Here is a 24,857-nt window from a genome sequence, read left to right as displayed (position 1 = left end):
TCCCACTCGTGCGACTTTTTTGTTGCGTTCTATTCATATCTGTATTTGTATTCATCTAGAACACATTATCTGTTCAATCTGAATAAGGAATATATTTGTGATCTAAAAAAAAATGGTTTGAACTGCTTGGAGAAATGTCTGTGTACATATATGAGTGCTGACTAAGTGTTATTTGTGCATTAACATCCTGTAATTTAGTTATTGCCAATTCCTGCCCACATACTAGCTTGTTCTCCTCCATCACACCACACACACACACACACACACACACACAGACCTTTTAACCCCTTTCACCTCTTTCCTATTTATTAAGACAGATAATTTTGCTATCAGCAAAAAGTTGTAAAATAGCTGGCACGTGATTCGCCTGTTAATTTTTCACCTGCAGTGATACAAGATGCACCATTAATATTTTAAGAGCAAATAACTGAACAAAGAAAAACACGTTTTTCTTTTAAGGATGTAAAAATCCCATTTCTTTCCTAAATATTCACATGTATGATTTCCATTTCACATTTTTTAAAAGGAGAGGAATTTAAATGATTTTTAAACCTAGGTTTTTGTATTTAAAAAAACAACATAAAAAAATGCAGTGTTTCAAACTTAACATCAGATTTCCTGAGTTTATTTACTTTTATTAAATGCACAGGAAAGAATCTTAAATCTGGAGAGAAAACGATTTACATAGAACACATTTATTCAAATTTATTTTTTTGTTGTTACATGCGCTCCTGTTAGAGCAGCGAATATCAAAAAAATTTATGATTTTTACTGTCAGAGCGTTCTTCCTCTAAACCAGTACTGTGGACATTAATAGATGGTTATAAACAAGATATCTATCTGGCTTGAGCACACAATAAAAAGATTAAGATATAAGATTATTCCTGACCACAATAATAACGTCATGATAAACTCATTAGCCGGTACGTTACACATTAACCCTGTCGGTGCTTCAGGAGATTCATACAGTCGTTTTTTTTTTTTTCTCAGGCGTCACACAAATCAGTACTTTACTTAAAGTAAAGAGGAAGCTGTTGAAGAAGGGAACTTACAGCTGTGTGTCAAAGTGGAAGTGGATCATATTTCAATCCTCATAAATCTCGAAATAAACTTTCAACATGCAGTTTAAATCCCAGCACTTTCACATACGCTATTTTCATAAACTGGGCAATGTCAAAGTGTCAATCAATTATATATATAATTTATTAATATGCATTCATTTTTTTTTTAAACAAATTGCTTTTTTTAAACAATTTCTTCTGGTGGTAAAATTTAAATGGCATAACACAAATGTTGACTTTTTTTTGTTAAAAAAATAAATATATCTTTCTGATAATTATAATAACTAATAATTAAATAATAATAGTAATTATTATTATTTTATGCTTTTTTTTTAACATCAGCACTGAGGACAAAAATTTGACATTTTATTTCAAATCTATTGATAAATACAACATTTTGATTAATAAAACTTGAAATTCCGATAAATTTTGCGAAATGATGATTATGTTTGAATGAAAATAAAAGAAATTAAAAGTGTAATGGTTTAACTTTTTATCACAGTCTATGATAGTGTCAGGATAAAGGGATTATTCATATTTGGAGCTGTTACTAAAACTTTACACACTTTATTTATCAAAACTGTATTTTAATTTTTTATTATTCAAGACAGTAAATAGATAAGCATCACTGTAAAGTCTGCCATTTAAAACCAGTTCTGAATTTTTGAACAAATAGCAAAACGAAACAGAAGGTTGCATCAGTTTTGTTATTTAAATCCAATTTCATGCCAATCTTCATTTTTGAAAAATTACTTTCAGTGAGATTTAATGTATATTTTAAAAATTAAATAAAATTAAATAAAATAATTTAATAACTAAATCTTAGAGTGGGCGTGGTTTAAACCTGCAAGTTTTTTTTTTATATATTAAACACTTGAAAAAAGCTCCAGACCTCAGCTAAATCAATCCAGTTCATAATTTCTATAGATATAAGCATGGGGCTGTTTTTTTTTTTTTTGTTTTTTTTTTTGTTTTTTTACTTCACACAGTTATTATTTTTGTTTGTACCTATTTGCATTATTTTATAATGAATTTAGTTAGTTTTGTTTCCGACAATATAAACAAACTAGTAGGCTATTTTAAAGCAGAATGACTCTGACCAGGCAGTTACTAAGGATGAATAAATCAACACTTTAAATGTATCTTGCAGTGACTTTTCATGTTAATGAAAATGAACGAGAAATGCAAAGTGTACAATGAACGAGATTTAATGTATATTTAAAAAATTAAATGAAATAAATTTAAATAATTTAATAACTAAACCAGTAGCAATAAACAATAATTTAAATGTCATAATTTTTAGACTTTTTCCAAGTTAACTGTTCAGTATACACCCAGCCATTGCATTAGCGAGTGCTGTCAATCAAGCGTGCCTATAAGAATATTATAAGGCCACGCCCACATGGATAGTTCTTAGACTGGGAGATCTGAAAAGGTATTTTATTCTGTTTATATCTTTTTTTTTCTATCATTGAAATGTTATTGGATGTTTCATAGAACACTCAGGTGTATCAGGAACATTTTTTCTGGCTCCAGTAGTTTCAGTAGTTTACCTTGAAGGAATTCTGAGTAAACATCCGCCTCCGAACCAAAAACTTGAAAATACTTCGACCGAGGGTGTTATGCCCTCCATGGTGTACGAACCAAACTGTACAGTGGCATCGAGCCAAAGAGTGAGACGTTCATCAAGACCCGGTCTGAATGCAGAGTGACTTTTTTATTACAGCCTCGCCGTGTCTGGATGAAAATATTTAGAGTATTTGAAGATGGAGAGTGGAGCATCTACTCAATGTGTTTATATAACTCAGGCCAACCTGGCAGCTCAGACTCGCCACACCTTCAGCTCTGTGTGTGTGTGTGTGTGTGTGTGTGTGTGTGTGTGTGTGTGTGGGAGAGGATATGATCCAAGAACACTGAGAAAGGTCCAGGTTATACCCAAGGGCACTCCACCGAAGACAAAATCACAATACATACAGACAAAATACTCATGCGTTGTTGCTGTCTACAGTTCATCCAAGATAAATGAGTAAAATAAAGCACGATATTTCTTTTGTAACAACAGTGAACGCTAAACAGTGTGACATCTTGATCACCATGGCTTGACCTTTACAACTTCAGTTGTGAGGCCTGATTTTTCAAGATTGACGGACGTATTTTTGTTACAATTTTCATAAAGTTCAATTCAACGCTCACAACAGCATCATTTTCTTTTCTGGCTTTTCTACAGGATCTGACTTCCTACACGTCTCCTTATTTGGACGGAGAAAAAGACAAATCCAGTAAAGCTGGAACACCGAAGGTAAAGGCTGATCTGATGAGCTCTGATGTTGGTGCTTGACTGCAAGCTTTAAAGAGAAAACATAAATAGTGCTATTGGCTCTTACACCACACCGAATTCTGTATTCTGATTGGTCAGAAGTGACAGCAGTGCAGCCGCAAATCACACCTTTATATTAACGCACTCGTTCTCATACGTTATCGTTTCTATAGCAACGGCTTACAGCTTGGTGCATCAAATAGAAAATTGTGAACATTAGCAAGCTGCTGTGGTATAAAAGAAATAAAACGCTTCAGGACGTGATGTTATAGGAAAATAATCAGCCTCAAGGCTGATTACAGGAACTTTGCTTCATCACAGCACAATAATTGTTGTTAATTATTTATTTTCCTAAAACAGTACAACACAGGGTGTTTTATTCGTTACTTATTATGTCATTATCTCTACATCAATGATTATGCTTGCAATGGCTGTAACTTCCCATGCGAGTGAAAATTGGCAGGAAATGGAATCTTATTTCTCACAAAAGATGATAAGAAGAGAAGAATAGTGATCAACTGCACTGGAAATAAATATGCTGAATAAATCCTGTGAGTGAGAATTAACATGAAGTTGAGATGAGGCACTCATGATTATGGAAAAAAAACTGCATTAATCAGTGAGATATTGGCTGTGTGTGTGTGTGTGTGTGTGTGTGTCACTGTAGCAGATTCCTGTCATACCTTGCAATCACTGGCACCAGATAGACTTTTGTTCAGCTCCACAGGGCCGTGAGGTGTGTAAAAGGACTGGGTGTGTGTGGGCTGGTGACTTTTGTAAATTGGATTAAGTATGAAGGAAAGGTATGAATTTTCAGACTTTAAATAACAGCCTTCTCATTACAGCATTAAAACATTACAAAACGCTCTCTTTTAAAGCACAAACAATATGTTTATTAGTTCTCCAGTACTACGAGATTCTATTAATCTTACAAAACACACCATTTTAGCTTATTTGTACACTTAGCTTGCCAGATTTACGTCGTGCTTTTAGCCAGCTATCTGTCTTCCTTGTTCAATTAGCTAGCTACTGCTAATTTTTTTGTCAGTTATTTTAAGTTTTAAGTTTGTTTGCAGCTTCCACTACATTCAGGATATTTGTAGATTATCAGGCTATCTGGTTCTTTTTTTCTTTTTTTTCTTTTTTTACCTCAGACTGCTAGTTATCTCCTTTATTAGATTAGCAATCTAGTGCTAGCATGTTATTACCCTGTTATTAGCCAGTTAATGTTAGCTTAGTAATGGTGCCAGGTATGTAGGGTAGTCTGTGCTAAAATTACACACACAGTGTTAATTGTTGGTCGCTGTGTCATCATATTTTTCCAGCTGGTAGTTTTTTAAAATAAATAATTAAAATTAAAAGGTTTTTGGACTGCTTTAGTGTTATAATGGTGTTTTGGTGTTTGGTGTTTCTGAGCTTTTTGTATTTTGTCCCGTCGTGTTATAGACACCAGTATGATAGTGTATCTAGGAATAAAATGACAAAAAAATACTTTTAGAGATGTTCTTGTTTTAATTTTATTGTTTTGTCACATTAGGGGAAACAGTTAAAGGTTTTCGAAGACTCATCCTGTACTAGTCTTGTGTTTGTCCAATTAAATGCTGTTTAGAACGTAACAGGGGCATGTCTTGCTCTAAAGTAGCAGCTCATTATCAGTAAACATGGTTGAAAAGTTGAAAAAAAGGTTCTCGTTAAACTCTCTCTACATGTACCTAGCTTGCTAAGCTACTGTCTAGCTTTAGCTGGGGTGGAATGTATCTCGAACACTATTGGCTGTTGTGTAAAAAAAACATTCACGCACTTCAACACACCACCACTCTGACTTCCTGTCTCAAAAGGAACTATGTCAATATACAGAATCAGACCACAGTTCATGTCGTTTCATGGGGAATGTAAGTCAGAAGGAAGGAAGCTCTGTGGAATGTGTAGCATTTGTTTAATGAGTACACACTTCTCAGTAGCACTCGTTCTCATTTTGGACATGATTGTGTTTGTTCTGGATCAAGCTCGGTGTTTGTGGGAGAAACAGAGGTGTTTTGGGGAAGCAGAGTTTACAGGCTAAATGAAAAAAATCTGGTCAGTAATTGTGTTTAGCAGTAAAGCCAACATTAGCAGTGAAGTGAGGCTCAGTTACAGTACAAATGTTTATACAGTGGTGTGTTTCCTCCTAAATTTTCATATGTAACGCATTAAAATCATGTACGGTTCAGTTCCAGTGAAAGACATTCAGATTAGAACACTGTACTAACGCTGTACTGCTGAAAAAAAGATAGACAGATACTGAGAGTGCTGAGGTATGCAAATACAGATGGAAGGGCAGATAGAAAGAAAGAGAGATGGGCAGATAGCTAAATAGGTGTCAATGAGACAAACGGATGATGGACAGACAGATATACAGATAGATAGATAGATAGATAGATAGATAGATAGATAGATAGAGGGATGGATGGATAGACAGACAGACAGAGTGATAATTAGACAAAGAGATAGTAATGTCCTGTAATTCACAAACAAATCGGAGGTGATAGATCGATAGATAGATTGTGTACATAATATATACACACCTAGGTGAATTATTAGAAAGTTAGATAGATAGATAGATAGATAGTGTACATAATATATACATACATAGGTGAATTATTAAAGAGACTCCTGGATGAATGGTTGGATTGATGGATATAATGTATGCATATAGTATGTACTGTATGCTGGCTGGATGGATGGGTGGGTGGATGGATGGATGGATGGATGGATAGATAGATAGATAGATAGATAGATGGCTGCGTGGATGGTTGGACATACTGTATGCATATACTCTGTACATATATTCACGTATAGGCAGAGAGCCTCCTGGATGGATCGATGGATGGATGGAATGGTGGATGGATGAATAGATGGATGGAACATAGAACTTTCTGGAACTCAGTAAAACACTAATGTACAAAGCACTGATGTGAGTTACGCATAAAAGCCACTTCATAGGTTGTCGCTCTCATCCTGCAGATCTACAGTGGAGTCCCAAAGTCCCAAAAACCACTACCAAGAAGTGTTTCTCATCATTTCACACCTCGTCATTGTGTTCTGCTTCATCGTGGCTGTGCTTTCAGTCAATATCAACACTGTTTTGTATCTCTCTTAGTAAAGAAGTGTGATTTTACGCTCCAGTTTTTGAAATAAAAACTGTTCCTGGTAGTGACGCCGACTTTCTGACCTTCATGTCATGAGTTCAGCTCTAAACTCGAGCTGGATAATAGCGACTAAAAATTATAGATTTTTATTTTTGACCGATCAGATTTTTAGTTTGATGCACCACTTATCCCAGTTTATGTGTGTGTGTGTGTGTGTGCGTGCGTGCGTGCGTGTATTCTCACACTGCACATGTTTATAGAGTCCTGACGTCAAAATTATCTCGTAATCAGAAGGCAAATAAAATCCAGGCCAATAAAAACAGCCGCCAAAAAAATCAATGTTAGGATCATAAAAGCTTTGAGCCTGTGAGCGATTAAAGTCCCTGAACACGCGGTAAACGTTTGAAGGTCGCTTGAGCTTTGAGGGCTTCAGCGTTGTTGAAATGCCACACTGAAAAAAAAAAAAGAAAAGAAACAGCCGGTGATCTAGAATAAAAACAGTAAAAAAAAAAAAAAAGCATTATTACATATTTGCCCTCTAATACAAAAATTATGATACAGGTGTAATGTTCAGGGGACGGAAAACATTTGCTATTTAAATTCATTGTTATTCACATTTTTTTATAGTCAACTCTAAATGGATTGATGGAACCAGCCTAGTGAATGAATGGGGGTGTGAATGAATATGAATACGTATGAATATACAGTTCATGAATATGCATGAATATGCAAATTTGGAAACGCCCCCCAAGTCCTCCTGCCATCCTAAGTAACACTTAGACACGACTGAAATTTCAGCGTCAGAGTCTCCATTTGCGTGGTTATTTTCTCATTGATCTATTTAACAGCAGAATATACTGTTACCATGACAACCACAGGTTTGTTTATCCCATTATAACATTAACGAAGTTAGCTAGCTGGCTCACTTAGCACACAGGTTCTGTGGCTGAATGTTTCCATGCCATATGGGCATCCTTTAAAAATTTGCATGTCTTACAGGATTGGTTGAAAACCGTGTTGCAAGTTTTTGTGACATCACAAGCTACACTAATGTAGCTCCGCCCAGCTCAGTTTTGTACAGAAGTATGGTAAAACTTTCTGATGTTACATAAAAAAACTTTTATGCTATACAAAACTTTATATAATGAGAATCAGCCATAATTTAAAAATCACATTTTAAAAAATGTAAATATTTTCAAGTTGAAACAAATGCATTTTTGACCAGTTTGAGAAATTATATTAAAGAAAAATCAACCTGAATACACTGTTTTCTTTTTTTTTTTTTTTTCAAATTGACCATATGTTTCAGCATTTGTTCAGTGTTTGTTCAATGTTTGTTCAATGTTGAGTTTCTGTTTAATAAATGAGATTTTTTTTTTTTTCCGTCCAGGTGGAAGAGTCCATCTCATCAAATACATCTAAAGGTTTTTCACTGAGATCTTCACTCCCTCAGCCCTCGAGCCCCATATCAGCCCCGCTCCGCTCCCGGACATCTCCCAATTCCCCTAAAACCATCTTCCCCTACCACCAGGACTCGCCTCCTAAATCCCCCCACCGTCTCAGCTTCAGTGGTATCTTCCGCTCGCCATCTAATCCCTCCAGCATCAAGATCTTCTCCAGATCCCGGAAAGGTGAGAAAGATTGTAAAAAAAAAAAAAAAAAAAAAGCTTTAGTCAAGGATCCTAGATTTCCTGCCTGTCAAAGCATAAAAAAGGTTAATAAAAAGGAATGTTAGCTGTGTTACAGACGAATCACGGCATGAACCGACAGCATAATAAATGAGCAGTGGGATCTGACCATAAAAAAAACAGCATTAGCACTATCATTTGTTTACAGGTCTAACTGCCTTTTGTCTTTAATTAAGCACTCGTTTAAAGTAACCGTTAATAAAACCTTAATTACAAACATTTAGATCCTGGGTGTGACACTTCTGTGGTATGTTCCCATATTTAATTTTCCTATCTAGATACTTCTGTCTCCATTAACGCTGATGTAACTGTAATGTCTGCCGCTGTACTTGATAGAACGTATGACCTTCGCTCAAACTTTTCACGGTTTACAGCCTGAAACAGCCTGGCTGGCTTGATTTCTTACGAATTCAAGATCAAATTTTGCTGTGCTGAGATGCAGTAACTTCCTGTTTTGACAGACGTTTGAAACTTCAAGCAGGAAGTGCTCCGCTAATGGTTGTGGTTTACAAGACTTTGATTTGGTTAATGGCTGATGCAGCGCATGGAGAGAAATCTCATGCTGTATTTTTAATTGTTTTCGGATGATACATGCTTTCAGTGGAAAGACTGTTGTTCTCGAAAGCTCACAGGTAGACGAGTGGCGAGGATGGAAAGTGGCAGTGTATGTAAATTTTAAGATACTGGATCTCTAAATGTCATTTGTGGTCCAGGTTACAGTGAGCATGCGCTTGTCACATTTCCACTAACAAGTGTTAGAGTTAAATAACTGTAGTATTACTAAATATATAGTAGATAATATAGTGTTGTTAATATTATTATTAATACAAAATTTGTAATGTTATCATTACTAAATGTTGTTAATACTAAACATATAGTGAAATTATTACTAAATACATACATAATTATTAAATATACTGTATAGTATTATTGTAGCTTGAGTATTACTAAATATATAGTTATTATTACTAAATATGTAGTGTTATTACTAGATATATAGTGTTTTATTACTAAAATATGTAGCGTTATTATTGCTAAATATTTAGTATATTTACTAAATATGACAAATATAAATATTACTAAAGTAAATCTAATAGCAATACTCATGTATCTTTGCTAATACTGATACTCATGTATCATTCTAATACTATCTAATACTATTGCGTTATTGCTAATATTCTCATGCTCAAGATTAATACTCATGCTTTATTGCTAGTATACTCATACTCAATAATAGTTATGCATTATTCCTTATATAATCATATCCAAGAGTAATACTTATGCTGACTTGCTATTATTCTCATATGCAGCAGTAATCTACTGATGCTGTATCCTTGTATACTCACGTCCAATACTACATGAGTTATTATGAGTTATGTACATACTACATTCCTTATTGCTAATATACTCATATTCAACACTAATACTCATGCTTTATTGTTAATATAGTCATAATTAGTACTAATACTCAAGATTTATTCTAAATATACTCATATCCAACACTAATACTTTTCTGTTATTGCTAACAGTGACATCTAGTACCAGTATTCATATCTATCTATCTATCTATCTATCTATCATGTATTATGGCTAATATACTCAAAACTGGCCACCAAAAAAATAGGCTAGTTTAATTTTTTGGATGAAGTAGTATACAATATGCCTTATAATTATAGAGTATAGTAGTATACAGTATGCATTATTCCTTCATGCTTATATCCAAGAGTAATACTCATGTATTATTCCTTTTATACTCATAACCAACACTAATACTCAGGCTTCATTGCTAATACATTCATATCCAACACTAATATTCAGGATTTATTGTTAATATACTCCTATCTAACACTAATACTCAGACTTTATTGTCGGTGTACTCATATCTAACACTAATACTCAGACTTTATTGTCGGTGTACTCATATCCAACACTAATACTCAGACTTTATTGTCGGTGTACTCATATCCAACACTAATACTCAGACTTTATTGTCGGTGTACTCATATCCAACACTAATACTCAGACTTTATTGTCGGTGTACTCATATCCAACACTAATACTCAGACTTTATTGTTAATATACTCCTATCTAACACTAATACTCAGACTTTATTGTCGGTATACTCATATCCAACACTAATACTCAGACTTCATTGCTAATACATTCATATCCAACACTAATATTCAGGATTTATTGTTAATATACTCCTATCTAACACTAATACTCAGACTTTATTGTCGGTATACTCATATCCAACACTAATACTCAGGCTTCATTGCTAATACATTCATATCCAACACTAATATTCAGGATTTATTGTTAATATACTCCTATCTAACACTAATACTCAGACTTTATTGTTAATATACTCCTATCTAACACTAATACTCAGACTTTATTGTCGGTGTACTCATATCTAACACTAATACTCAGACTTTATTGTCGGTGTACTCATATCCAACACTAATACTCAGACTTTATTGTCGGTGTACTCATATCCAACACTAATACTCAGACTTTATTGTTAATATACTCCTATCTAACACTAATACTCAGACTTTATTGTTAATATACTCCTATCTAACACTAATACTCAGACTTTATTGTCGGTATACTCATATCCAACACTAATACTCAGACTTCATTGCTAATACATTCATATCCAACACTAATATTCAGGATTTATTGTTAATATACTCCTATCTAACACTAATACTCAGACTTTATTGTCGGTATACTCATATCCAACACTAATACTCAGGCTTCATTGCTAATACATTCATATCCAACACTAATATTCAGGATTTATTGTTAATATACTCCTATCTAACACTAATACTCAGACTTTATTGTTAATGTACTCCTATCTAACACTAATACTCAGACTTTATTGTCGGTGTACTCATAGCCAACACTAATACTCAGACTTTATTGTCGGTGTACTCATATCCAACACTAATACTCAGACTTTATTGTTAATATACTCCTATCTAACACTAATATACTCAGACTTTATTGTCGGTGTACTCATATCCAACACTAATACTCAGACTTTATTGTTAATATACTCCTATCTAACACTAATACTCAGACTTTATTGTTTATCCAGCACTAATATTTAATGCTTAATTGCTAATATACTCAAATCCAACACTAATACCCAGGCTTTTTTTTTTTTTTTTTTTTGCATTGTTATTTGTTATTGCTAATGTATTTATATCTGGTGCCCAAAAACAAGTCTTTTCTTTTTTTGGATGAAGTAGAGTACAGTATGTTTTCGAGGGTTTGGTACATTGTTTTCTCTTAAACGGATTTGTGAGTTCCTGAAGCGACGCTGTTATGACTCACTCTTCCTGCTCTTGAGTCCAGGCTGTGTTTGGTCTTGGTGAGAGGAATATTCCAAACTTTAGGCCAGAGACAGAATGTGCAGATTTGGTTAAAAGACTTTTCCCTTCCTTCGTTCCATCTGAAATGGATGTGCTTTTAAAGCTGTGGGATTTGTTTTTGGAAACATCTCCAAGGACATGCTCTGGTTGGCTGTGTTTCAGTTAAACAATTTTTATTCCAGGAGCAGATGGAAGATTTTTTATTTTTTTTTTTTTTAACTACGACATTTCAGTGCCATTTTTCACATCATGCTAACAGTTTGCAGGCGGTTGTGTGATGCGCACTTCACTTGGATCTGCTAGCACACTCAGCAGAGACGAGAAATGTACTGAAATGTGTGTAATGTAATTGTAATGGAAGAGTTTAGGATCTAATAGCATCTGAGGATTCATTTAATACTCCTGCTCCTAACATTACCGGTATCTTCTAATGCATGAAGTAATTCTTTTCTCGCTTTATTATATTATTTTGTGTGGTTGGCATAAATTCGGAACAAATCCAGATAATATGTGCTCAGTTCAATGACTCGGTGACATTTCGAATAGCAAACCTTGGCTAATATTAATAAGCTAGCTAAGAATAGCTACACTATCTATTGATTAGCTATTGATTTTAGTTAGCTTGCTGACTCTATCTAGCATTAGCTACCACAATGAAATGATGCTAAATCTAGCATTAGCATGATGTTGTTATTGCACAATTATCTCTGAGGCCAGTTTGAGGATAAATATTAGAGAAGCTCAGGCTTCCAGGACAAATGTTACCAGATTAGTTTATAATTTATCCCCTTGTATGATTGTGACATTATCTGTACGTTATTAGCATGGAGATAGTTAGCTATCATGGAATGTTATCAGCAAATGGCACGCTCAACGAAATCTTTAACATTTATTATGTGTGAAACAACAGACACATAATGCTAATCAGATGCTAGTTTGTGTGATAATGCTCACTCTCAGTGTTGGCAGTTGTTTCAAAATCAACAACATGGAGGTGTTTACTTTCCCTGAAGTTGGAGACGGCGTTTCCCAGAGGGGTGTTTCCCAGAAAGCATTGCATCATGTTGCCTGGTACATGGAATAATACTTGGGATACTGTTAATGTTGATCGAATTTCAAAAGTTTCTAAAGAGAAAGTCAGCACAGGCTATTTTTACACCAACCAAGGGTCATGCTTAGCTCAGCTGGAGTTTCGGAGAAAGATAGTATGCTAGCTACGCATTACTGCAATAGACAATGGTGGTGTATAAGCATGCATACACACACAGCCATGTAATGTAGCACACTGAGCAGCTAAGGATGTACTCCTGAGGGCTTTGTTTCAGTGAACTGTGGCTGAAGTAACTCAGGAGGAGGGAAATAAATTAAAAAAAAAAAACTCCTTCAGCTAGCAGGAGCACCACTATGCTAATGAGCTCTAAAGTCCAGTGTTGCCAAATCTGCAGTTTTCCTTCAGAATTGACATTTGAAGAGCATCACAAACTCCTGTTGCCACAGAAATGCCAGATACCCCTGTACAAATTTCCCAGCATGCACTAGAAGCTTTGCATTGTGGGCTTTTGTCGTAGTTTTGGAGGTGCAGTGCGCTTTAAAGCTAGTTTATCAGCTTTTTTGGAATGTGTAGCATTAGCAAGGCTAAAACACGAAGCCAGTATGGTGACACACTGAGCCGGAAACGTCCAGAATGCAGAACACAGCTAAATGTCAGACGATAGCTAGGATTCCTGTCGCATACATGGTCCATACATATTCCTGTGGTAACGTACATGTGTGTGTTATCTGTGTGACGTTGAGTACTAGACTGAGTTGACTCTTTGGTTTGATTCTTTTAGCTCAATGTTGAGAGTCAGTTTGCATGTATGAGTCGTATTTTTATTTATCTGTTCTTTTTTTTTCATAAATACTGTTACTTGTACAGTCTAAATTTGTTAATTACTTGCATCCTGTATGTTATTATTTATTTAAAAAACTTTTTTGAATAACCAGTTTAAGAGCTGTTTAGGAGACTAAAGTGTTGGTGAGACGAGTCAAATGATCTGACTCACTGAAATGAGTCGAAATTCCCATCTCTGGGATTCCAGCGACATTTATGATTCTCTGGGGTCTTCCCAGAGAATATATCTGTGTGTGTGTGCGCGCATGTGTATGTGTGTGTAAAACCCTGTGCTGCTGGTGTGTCTGGACTGTTTTGTGTGAGATTGTCAGTGCCTTGAGTTTTATACACATCATTATCGGAGATCTGTTTGTACTCTACCTCAGATCACTGCATTGTGGTCATTAGAAGGCGTTCTTATCTTGATCTCTGTTTAATCAGCATTCCTATGCTGGTTGCCATGGTGATACTGCAAGCAGTGTACAAACAACATAGCTATCTGCAGAATGTATACAAAACCACAAATCAGATTCCTGCTAAAAAAGAAAAATGCTACCACCATTAGTTGACCCCTCTGATCCGAAAGCCACGTTCACTGATTTAAACTACTACTACAGCTCAAGTCAGATGATCAGGGTTTTAGCTTCACTGTGTGGAACATGATGCCAAAATAACAGCCAAGTAATGTATTTTTTAAACAATTATTCATTATATAAAAATGAATGTATTATATAATATATAAAAAATAATATGCAGTATATTTTATGTGTGTTGTAGCATCTGTCCCACTGTCTCCGCCCACCACGCCCACTCACAGCTCCAATCCTCCGCTTTTCTCACCGGATGAGAGACGACTGCGCTCGCTCTCGTCTCCACCTGATACAGGACTTCAGCGCTTCAGTCTGGCTTCAGCAAGCTCCGCCTCCTCAAGCCCCAGTCCTATCAGATATAGCCCCTCCCCTTTACACATCAGGTCCGCCTCTCGTCCAGTGAGTGGTATCTTGTATCTCTGTAACTCACACTTTAAAAAAAAAAAAAATAATAATAATAATAATAAAAGATGTGTGGAGGTGTTCCAAACCACAATCACTCTGAACATATAGACACTGTGGGCGTGTCTCAAATCACACACCGTGTTCACTATATAGGCCACATAAACACCATCATCAGTCCACTGTGGATGTATCCCAAACCACACACTGTATTAACAATATAGGTTACATAAACACCATCATCACTCCACTGTGGGTGTGTCTCAAATCACACACCCTGTGCAATATACAAGCCGCATAAACACTATCATCAGTCCACTGTGGGCGTGTCTCAAATCACACACTCTGTGCACTATACAAGCCGCATAAACACTATCATCAGTCCACTGTGGGCGTGTCTCAAATCACACACCCTGTGCACTATACAAGCCGCATAAACACTATCATCAGTCCACTGTGGGCGTGTCTCAAATCACACACCCTGTGCACTATACAAGCCGCATAAACACTATCATCAGTCCACTGTGGGCGTGTCTCAAATCACACACCCTGTTTTTGTCCTCTATTTAGTTTGTACATACTGACAAATTACAGTAGTTTAAATGGCTTATTATGATTGGCTGTCACCAGTTCAGCATGTAGGACATAGTAATATATGAGCTACGTTATGGAAAGCCAATAAGGATACATATTTTTTTTTTACATTTACACTATTAGCACTGCTTAATTTCTAATCACGCATTATTAAATGTAGTCTTATCTCAGATTATTCCAGAGTAAAATGAGGTTTATGCTTCTCTCCTCAGGTGTACGGTTCAGTTGAAGGCATGCTGGAGAAACTGGACCTCAGTGATGATGGTGAGCAACCAAAACCAAAACATTTTTATTATTATAGGCATTTTTGCTGTGGTAACAATTACTAAACAAGTCGTAAGAAATGGAGGATTAAAACAAAAACAAAATGGCAGCTGAGAGGAGATCATCTAGGGAAACTTTAACTCTTCGTTTTTTTTGTCTTCCAGAGCCAGGCTGTGATATTTACACACGCTTTATGAAGTGCCACCGTTGCTATGACCTCATCCCCACCAGCTCAAAGCTAGTGGTCTTCGATACAACACTACAGGTAGGAAGAAAAAAAAGGGGGGGGTGGAGACATTGAAACAGCCAATATGTCAATCATAATCATCATGACAACAGTGAGGGTGTAACACTCCCACGCTGTGCTTCAGGTCAAGAAAGCGTTCTTCGCTTTGGTCGCTAATGGAGTGAGAGCTGCTCCACTGTGGGACACCAAACAGCAAAGCTTCGTGGGTGAGAACACACACACACTATGATGTGTATTTATACACATATAAACTGTACAGGGCAATTTCAATATTACGGAGTTAATTATAAAATTTTGCAAGATGAAAGTTTACCTCACAAACTAGCATTACAGTAAACACGCTAAGTCACAAACTAGCATTACAGTAAACACGCTAAGTCACAAACTAGCATTATAGTAAACACGCTAAGTCATAAACTAGCATTATAGTAAACATGCTAAGTCACAAACTAGCATTATAGTAAACATGCTAAGTCACAGACTAGCATTATAGTAAACATGCTAAGTCACAAACTAACATTATAGTAAACATGCTAAGTCACAAACTAGCCTTATAGAAAACACGCTAAGTCATAAACTAGCATTATAGTAAACATGCTAAGTCACAAACTAGCATTATAGTAAACACGCTAAGTCACAAACTAACATTATAGTAAACATGCTAAGTCACAAACTAGCCTTATAGTAAACACGCTAAGTCACAAACTAGCCTTATAGTAAACACGCTAAGTCACAAACTAGCATTATAGTAAACATGCTAAGTCACAAACTAGCATTAAACACGCTAAGTCACAAACTAGCATTATAGTAAACATGCTAAGTCACAGACTAGCATTATAGTAAACATGCTAAGTCACAAACTAGCACTATAGTTAACATGCTAAATCACAAACTAGCATTATAGAAAACATGGTAAGTCACAAACTAAAGCTAAGTCACAAACTAGCATTATAGTAAACACGCTAAGTCACAAACTAGCATTATAGTAAACATGCTAAGTCACAGACTAGCATTATAGTAAACATGCTAAGTCACAAACTAGCATTGTAGTAAACACGCTAAGTCACAGACTAGCATTATAGTAAACACGCTAAGTCACAAACTAGCATTATAGTAAACATGCTAAGTCACAAACTAGCATTATAGTAAACACGCTAAGTCACAAACTAGCATTATAGTAAACATGCTAAGTCACAGACTAGCATTATAGTAAACATGCTAAGTGACAAACTAGCATTATAGTAAACACGCTAAGTCACAGACTAGCATTATAGTAAACATGCTAAGTCACAAACTAGCACTATAGTTAACATGCTAAGTCACAAACTAGCCTTATAGTAAACACGCTAAGCCACAAACTAGCATTAAACACGCTAAGTCACAAACTAACATTATAGTAAACACGCTAAGTCACAAACTAGCATTATAGTAAACATGCTAAGTCACAAAGTAACATTATAGTAAACATGCTAAGTCACAAACTAGCCTTATAGTAAACACGCTAAGTCACAAACTAGCATTAAACACGCTAAGTCACAAACTAGCATTATAGTAAACATGCTAAGTCACAAACTAGCATTAAACACGCTAAGTCACAAACTAGCATTAAACACGCTAAGTCACAAACTAGCATTAAACACGCTAAGTCACAAACTAGCCTTATAGTAAAAACGCTAAGTCACAAACTAGCATTAAACACGCTAAGTGACAAACTAGCATTATAGTAAACACGCTAAGTCACAGACTAGCATTATAGTAAACATGCTAAGTCACAAACTAGCACTATAGTTAACATGCTAAATCACAAACTAGCATTATAGAAAACACGGTAAGTCACAAACTAAAGCTAAGTCACAAACTAGCATTATAGTAAACACGCTAAGTCACAAACTAGCATTATAGTAAACATGCTAAGTCACAGACTAGCATTATAGTAAACATGCTAAGTCACAAACTAGCATTAAACACGCTAAGTTACAAACTAGCATTATAGTAAACACGCTAAGTCACAAACTAGCATTATAGTAAACATGCTAAGTCACAAACTAGCATTAAACACGCTAAGTCACAAACTAGCATTAAACACACTAAGTCACAAACTAGCATTAAACACGCTAAGTCACAAACTAGCATTAAACACACTAAGTCACAAACTAGCATTATAGTAAACACGCTAAGTCACAAACAAGCATTATAGTAAACATGCTAAGTCACAGACTAGCATCATAGTAAACATGCTAAGTCACAAACTAGCATTATAGAAAACACGGTAAGTCACAAACTAAAGCTAAGTCACAAACTAGCATTATAGTAAACATGCTAAGTCACAAACTAGCATTATAGTAAACATGCTAAGTCACAAACTAGTTTTATAGTAAACACGCTAAGTTACAAACTAGCATTATAGTAAACACGCTAATTCCCAGCTAGCATTAAGGTAAATAGGATAACATACAAAATAGCATTATAGTACATTGGCTAAAATTTTGACTAGCATGATAGTTAAAAACTCACAAAGTATAGCGTGGACGCTCACGCTCAGTGTAGCATACTGAAAAGGATCCACAAAGAAACTAGCATTGTAGTAACAAAGCTAACCCGCAAAAAATTAGCACTGTATTAAAAAAGCTAACCTGCAAACAAATTATCATTACGATAAAAGCACTATTTCATAAACTAGCATTAAACAGGCTAACCAGCAAACTAGCAATGTAGTAAACAAGCTAACACATAAAGTATAGTTTATAGACTTATAACAAAGATGCTAATGCAGCATTAGCATAGTAAACTAGAAACAATTATAGCTTACATAATCATTGTCTAATATTTGAGTTATTTGAGTTGATTTATTTACTTTCAGCTGGAAATTAGCTGCTAATAAATGACTGCTAATAAATTGCTGGGAATGTAAACAATACTAATGGAAAGCGATGGCGAATGATTTTTCTTGCATTAGGAATGCTGACCATCACAGACTTCATCAAAATTCTACACAGATACTACAAGTCACCTCTCGTAAGTGTTTTAATCTTCTAAACCACGTTTTAATGCAACTGTCAAGCTGAGATTTAAGTGAGTGAATATGATTTTGTCCTCACAGGTGCAGATATACGAGCTGGAGGAGCACAAGATTGAGACGTGGCGAGGTCACCATTCACATTCGAAATTAGCGTTAGCCTTTGTTTCATTATCACAGTAATAGCAGTGATTTGTGTATTGTGTTCTCTTCCATCAACAGAACTCTACTTGCAGGAAACGTTCAAGCCCTTGGTGAACATTTCACCTAGCGCAAGGTGAGCGCTCACTTCGGCGTTTCACAAACCAAACTGTTTTACAGCACCAATTAGTTTTATTTTATTTCTAACCCAATGGCTAACAGAAAGCTAGCATTATAGTAAACTGGCTAACACAAACTGAATCAACAAAAAAAAATCTGCTTGAAATAGTGAGGAAATCTGAATGCATTTCAGTCAACAAATCTCAAAGAATCAGTCAACAAATATGAACAAACCAGTGCGTAAACCCGAATGAATTAGTGAACAAATCTGAATGAATCAATGAACAAAGTTGAATGAATATATATACATATGTATGTATATTTATCTTTCTTTTATTTTGTTTTTGTTTATATGTGTATTGGCATAATTATTTGATTTATGTACTGTGTAATTAAAAGAAAAATAAAGAGGAAAAAAAAAAAAGCTGAATGAATCAGTGAACAAACCTGAATAAATTAATGAACAAATCTGAATGAATCAGTGAACATATCTAAATTAATTAGTGAATAAATCTGCACAAATCAATGGACTTAAATGACTTGAGCCACTGAAAAGACCCATAAATATCAACTCTACTCTGTTAATGTGAACCTGTCGCTCTCAAGTGTGTATTTTATTTTATTTTGTTTTATTTTTTGCAGCATATTCGAAGCGGTTTACTCCCTCATCAAAAATAAGATCCACCGGTTGCCCGTGATCGACCCGATCTCAGGGAACGTCCTCTACATCCTCACACACAAGAGGATCCTCAAGTTCCTGCAGCTGTTTGTAAGCCGAGCTGTTCAGTACCTTGTTTATGACTTTGGGGTTTGGGTTATTATTAATATTGTTGCAAAGCTGTTGTTGTAAAACAAGCTGCAAAGCACACAATGCCATTAAAAAAGCTCATGAATTCAAAAGTTTTTAATGAATGCATTAGTCATAGTATTAAAGTAGCTAACGTAGCTAGTTATTAAGTATTGTGTATAATCTAGCTAGACTTATTTTTTAAAAAATGCTGACCAAAACATGTAATGTAGAGAAAAATTGAGGCAGGAAGTTCCTCAGCAGTGCTATCTCATGCTCTTTCAGGTGTGTGAGATGCCCAAGCCGGCCTTCATGAAGCAATCACTGAGCGAGCTCGGCATCGGCACGTACGACAACATCGCCTTCATCCAGCCGGACACGCCCATTATCAAGGCGCTGAGTGTGTTTGTAGACAAGAGAGTGTCAGCGCTGCCCGTCGTCGACAACACCGGTACGAACCGGTCTTTGCTAACATCGCCCAACAATGTAGTGTTACCGTAATGCATAACACATAACACAGAGAGGAAGTGTGCTAAATGGAAGCTACGCACTTGTCAGGTCATATTATGCAAGCTGTCTCAAATGTAACCATGGGAACGTCTTGTAGTGACCTAAGCACCTGTCAGGTTGTGTCTTGTGTTAGCTAGATAAAAGTAACCATGGGAACAATGTGTGGAAAGCTTCGCAACTGTTGCGTTGTGTCATAATAGCTAAAGGTATACATTAAGCAATAATTACTACTTTGCATTATGTTCTGTATATGTTCAGTTTTTTAATTAAACATATGTCGTCACAATTTGAAAAAAATTAAGCAGATGGTGCGTGAATGTTAGATTTCAGTTGTCTATGTTTGTTCCACTTGCATACTGTCACTCACTTTTATTTTCTTTCCACATAGGAAAAGTCGTGGATATTTATTCCAAATTTGATGTCATAGTAAGTCCGTTCTTTCATTTTTGTGTTTATTAACTCTCAAGTCGCAGTACGTTAGCTAGCTAAATGTAACCTGTTACATTACATTACCTGTTACATAACGTGTTACATTAGCTAGCTAAATATAACCTTCTGGCAAGCTACGAACATAAATACGACTGTTCCTCAATACATTCAAAAGTAATAAACATGATATGCAATACAGTTACATCGGTAAACTTGTTCCTCAAACAAAGCGACAATTTATTTAATCTGCAATGTGTCTTTTTTTAACTTTCAAAGGATTGACTTTTCTGAGGACATACATATTTCACACTTAATTTAAAACAGGTAATGTGTTCCCTACTTAGGCACCGGGTGTAGTGACGATGAAGTGAAGTGATGATGATGACAATATTAATATCACGATATACTGTATAGTTTATTATATTATAATTTATTCCTTATGGGCTGAATTCAGAGTGAAGTCCAGGAGTTACGTTAATATTTATGCTGGGAAGTTATTCAGAGATGGGATTTTTCAGTAGCGTCCAGACCACCGCCTTTCAAAACAAACTTTAAACCTGAAAAAAGTCAGTATTTTTGTATTAACTTCTCATTACAATATCCAGTGTGTAGATGGTGTGGTATGTTTTTTTTGTTTTTTGTTTTTTTAAATCCCTTTATATATTTTCTATGTATATATTTTTTATATTTAATATTTTTCTATATTTTCTTTTCTATGTTGGAACAGTTGTAAATAGCATTTCACTGCAAGTTGTACTGTGTATGGTTATCCATGTGACAAATAAAATTTGAATATGAATTTGAATTTGTATAGTGTACAGTGTTGCTCTGTGTTCATTAGCGTTGTGCTTGTGTGCAGAACCTGGCAGCGGAGAAAACATACAACAACCTGGACATGAGTGTGACGGAGGCGCTGAAACACCGCTCGCAGTACTTCGAGGGAGTGATGAAGTGCAGGCGACACGAGACCCTGGAGACCATCGTGGACAGGATCGTTAAGGCTGAGGTAACAAACCAGTCCAAAGCGGTGTGTTCTGATTGGCATCCAAGCCTCGAACCACATCTATATACATTAACAACATCACCATGTCGCAGGACAGTTGAATGTTATGGGGTGGCCATTTTGGACTTTTTTTCCATCAGCGTAGTTTGGTATCACTCCCCCTATCTAGGCCACACCCACAGAATGTTCAGCTAGATTTCAGTTGAGTTTAGGATTTCTCACATGGCTAAACACTGGATTTGTTTCAGTTTTAATAAAAATTCTTTAATAATTATATTACATGACCTACTGTTGTGCAGGTGCACAGGTTGGTGGTGGTGGATGAAAACTCCAACATCGAGGGCATCATCTCTCTATCAGACATCCTCCAGGCTCTAGTTCTCTCTCCTGCAGGTATAAACCCCACCTGAAATCCCTCCATCATTCCGATCATTCTCTTTCTCACACTCCTTCATCACCACATTCTCACATGGGTGTGTCCCACTGACAAAACGACAAAACATTAATAAAGTTTGTCTCAAACGATTTCCGCACTGATTAAAATTTACAAGGTTTACGTATGAAAAAAACATACCATCTTCATAAGAATAAAGGACGATTTACTAAGAGGGTTTACAGAGGATTGTGTCTTTCCACGAGAGCAAAATAACATCTGTTTTTGTTGGTTTGCCTTAATGAGTATTCACTGTGGGGCGTTCCAACTTAAATGTGTAAAATAGAGGGCGGAGTCAATGCAGATAGAGTCATTTAGCACCTGCTGTGTGATTTACAGCTGGGAGATTGTGTGCAAGTTAATACCACTGAAGGGCAGGTACTACATTTGCAAAAGTCTGTTTTAAGCCAGTTGAAGACAAAATAAAACACTTTACTAAGTCTGTATATTTAGAAAATTTGGTGAAATGATGCCTTTAGTGAAATAATCAGAAAGTTTGTTAATGTTCTAATATTCATTGTAATACAATTGTACATTTTTATTCAGAAATGGTCCAAATATTGCACTGAACTCTATAATTTTAGTGCTTTCTGTCAGGAGGGTGCGTTTATTTATGTTCAGCTAAGGCTAATTAGCTGATTAGTTGGCTAGTAAAAAAGCTGCAGTAGCAACTCTTTTATGATTGCGTTTGCGTTTTCTTCTACAGGTTTAAGCAGAAAAGAGGCTAAAACGGAAACACAAGCCACAGCGAACACGTAGCGAGCGTTACGTGACTTCACTCGAGAGTCTGAGAGAGACGTGGCTTTGACACGCGGTATGGACGGACTTTGTTGTGATACACTGTGTAATATTTGTAATATTTGTCCTGCTGTACTGTAAACTGCTCTGTTTTATGGGCTCAGTTGCTGCTCCGTTTCACCATTTCTAAGGACAGAAATGAGTTGCGCACTACAGCGAGATCATCTCGTATGCTACATGGCCGAGTCGTCATGCTCGTCTCAGGAGGAAACCTGCCGAAATTTAAGGTGGCAACTTTAATGAACGTTGTTGACCTCTTAAGCTGCTTTCACACTTTTTTTTTGTACACAAACAGGCTAACTAGATAACCTGTCGATCTAATCTTTGTTGCAACGCTCTCACTGTTGCGGCCTGGGTTCGATTCCCAGCCACTAGGGTTGCAGAAGACAGTGCACTCCAGTGCCGGTCCCAAGCCCAGATAAAAATTGGAGAGGGTTGTGTCAGGAAGGGCATCTGGTGTAAAATCAAATATGCGGACCAATGATCCACCATGGCGACCCCCAACGGGAGCAGCTGAAGAAAAAAAAAATTCCGACATCGTGTTCCAGACTCTGTTGTGAAAGCAGCCTTAAAAGTCATAAAAGGAAGGCAGTGGAAGTTTTGCTTGGAGGTGGGGTTAACACAACTGCAAGCCACACAACTTAAGTGGCCAATAAATGTCTTTCTGAGAGTTTTGCTAAAATCCGCTGTGCCTTTAAAGTAAAAAGACAACTGAATGTACGAAATCCTTTATCTCGCTATTAGGCATGTGCTGATAATCAGATGATATGATATACCGTGATGATCAACGTGCACAATACTGTTATAGTGGACACTTTAAAATGTAATCCCGTGATTCTGTACACCAGGTGAGTTTTATAGACATTTGAAACATCCCTGCTGGAAAAAAAAATATTACAATCCATTAGGAAACTCTCTAATGGTTTCCAGTGCATGATAGGAATGAGCTTAATGGTTTCCATCATACTCCTCAAGATTTCCTTTAGGGATTTTCTGGTTGCTATTAAACATCCCCAGAACCCAAGCGCTGTATTTCATGGTCTTGATGTGTACCACAAACCTTTAGAAACAACACATTCCATTAAACGACCATTACAGGCCATCAGAAATACATTAAAGCTGACTCACCAGTGGAAATCTATAATGAATTTTATTCTTTTTTTTTTTTAGCCAAAGCTCTGATTTGAGGTTGTTTAGGTTGAATAATTCAGATGAATAAAGTTTATAGTATATAAACATAGATTTCTTTAATACAGTATTGTGATTCCACCATAAACTGTGATAAAATTTTAAGTGATTATTGTAATATGGAGGTTTCATAAGTTTCGTGTCCACATTTTTTGCTATGACTATATATAAAAAAAGCTTTATTTTTTTATACTCTGATTGTTTTTTATTTTCACATTGTATTTTTAGTTCTTCCTAAAATTGTCCTAATTTTTTTTTTCCCCCAAAAAAATAGTAGAAATATTTTTTTATAAATGAATCAAATAAGAAAAGTAAAAATAAATAATAAGAAAACAAATAATAAAAGTCTATCTCACCCAAAATCTTTTCCGTCAAATGAAGACATGCACAAATCTTCATAAACTCACTTTAAGCCACATGGTTAAGGCTCCGTAACCCCGTTTTCTAAATAAAACCGCAGTGAAAGGTCACATTTACAAATGAGCAATATTTACAGAAAAGATTTCCAGTGAGAAAGACTTCTTTTCCATCCTAGCTGTGTTAGCCTTGACTACATCTGCATTAAAGGGGAAATGGTGTAGATTTTATTTTTTGATATATTTCTTTTAAAAGGAACTCTGCTGTTTTGCGCATGTGAAATAGATACATACTGTATGTAGATTTATGCAGACGTTAAGGTTTTTTAATGATGTCTTTGGTTTCTGGTGAAACGGTGAGAATGAGAAACAGAAATGTTCATTTATTCACATGAACAATGACACTAATGTCAGAATGTAAATGTTATTTTTTTTCAATGACATACAACTTCAAATACACGCACACTGCCTTCATGTTTGTGTTTTAGTGTTTGAATTTTCTCTAATTAAATAATTTTTCATTTCA

At 35.7% G+C, this 24,857-nt stretch overlaps 1 protein-coding gene across 3 annotated transcripts in view; it reads left to right on the top strand.

Moving 5' to 3' along the window:
* prkag2b (protein kinase, AMP-activated, gamma 2 non-catalytic subunit b) overlaps positions 1 to 24,857 on the top strand; it is a 26,827-nt gene extending 1,970 nt beyond the window's left edge. The window contains exons 2-17 of one of the 3 annotated variants that reach the window (XR_003404039.3): positions 3,289 to 3,360; positions 7,897 to 8,137; positions 14,231 to 14,442; positions 15,252 to 15,303; positions 15,468 to 15,568; positions 15,675 to 15,756; positions 18,507 to 18,565; positions 18,651 to 18,696; positions 18,789 to 18,843; positions 19,470 to 19,596; positions 19,900 to 20,065; positions 20,513 to 20,550; positions 21,413 to 21,559; positions 21,856 to 21,949; positions 22,696 to 22,803; positions 22,892 to 24,857. Coding sequence is in view for 2 of the 3 variants with exons in the window: in XM_026937117.3 (XP_026792918.1) it covers positions 3,289 to 3,360; positions 7,897 to 8,137; positions 14,231 to 14,442; positions 15,252 to 15,303; positions 15,468 to 15,568; positions 15,675 to 15,756; positions 18,507 to 18,565; positions 18,651 to 18,696; positions 18,789 to 18,843; positions 19,470 to 19,596; positions 19,900 to 20,065; positions 20,513 to 20,550; positions 21,413 to 21,559; positions 21,856 to 21,949; positions 22,696 to 22,748 (1,545 nt within the window). In the remaining variant the exon portion in view is untranslated. Of the gene's footprint in view, positions 1 to 3,288; positions 3,361 to 7,896; positions 8,138 to 14,230; positions 14,443 to 15,251; positions 15,304 to 15,467; positions 15,569 to 15,674; positions 15,757 to 18,506; positions 18,566 to 18,650; positions 18,697 to 18,788; positions 18,844 to 19,469; positions 19,597 to 19,899; positions 20,066 to 20,512; positions 20,551 to 21,412; positions 21,560 to 21,855; positions 21,950 to 22,695 lie in introns of all 3 variants that reach the window. The other 2 variants (XM_026937117.3, XM_026937119.3) reach the window with 2 other exon arrangements.

The sequence above is a fragment of the Pangasianodon hypophthalmus genome, chromosome 4 (assembly GCF_027358585.1).
Source record: "Pangasianodon hypophthalmus isolate fPanHyp1 chromosome 4, fPanHyp1.pri, whole genome shotgun sequence".
Lineage (NCBI taxonomy): Eukaryota > Metazoa > Chordata > Actinopteri > Siluriformes > Pangasiidae > Pangasianodon > Pangasianodon hypophthalmus.
Note: the sequence above shows the minus strand (reverse complement) of the source record. Positions and strands in the feature narration are given on the sequence as shown.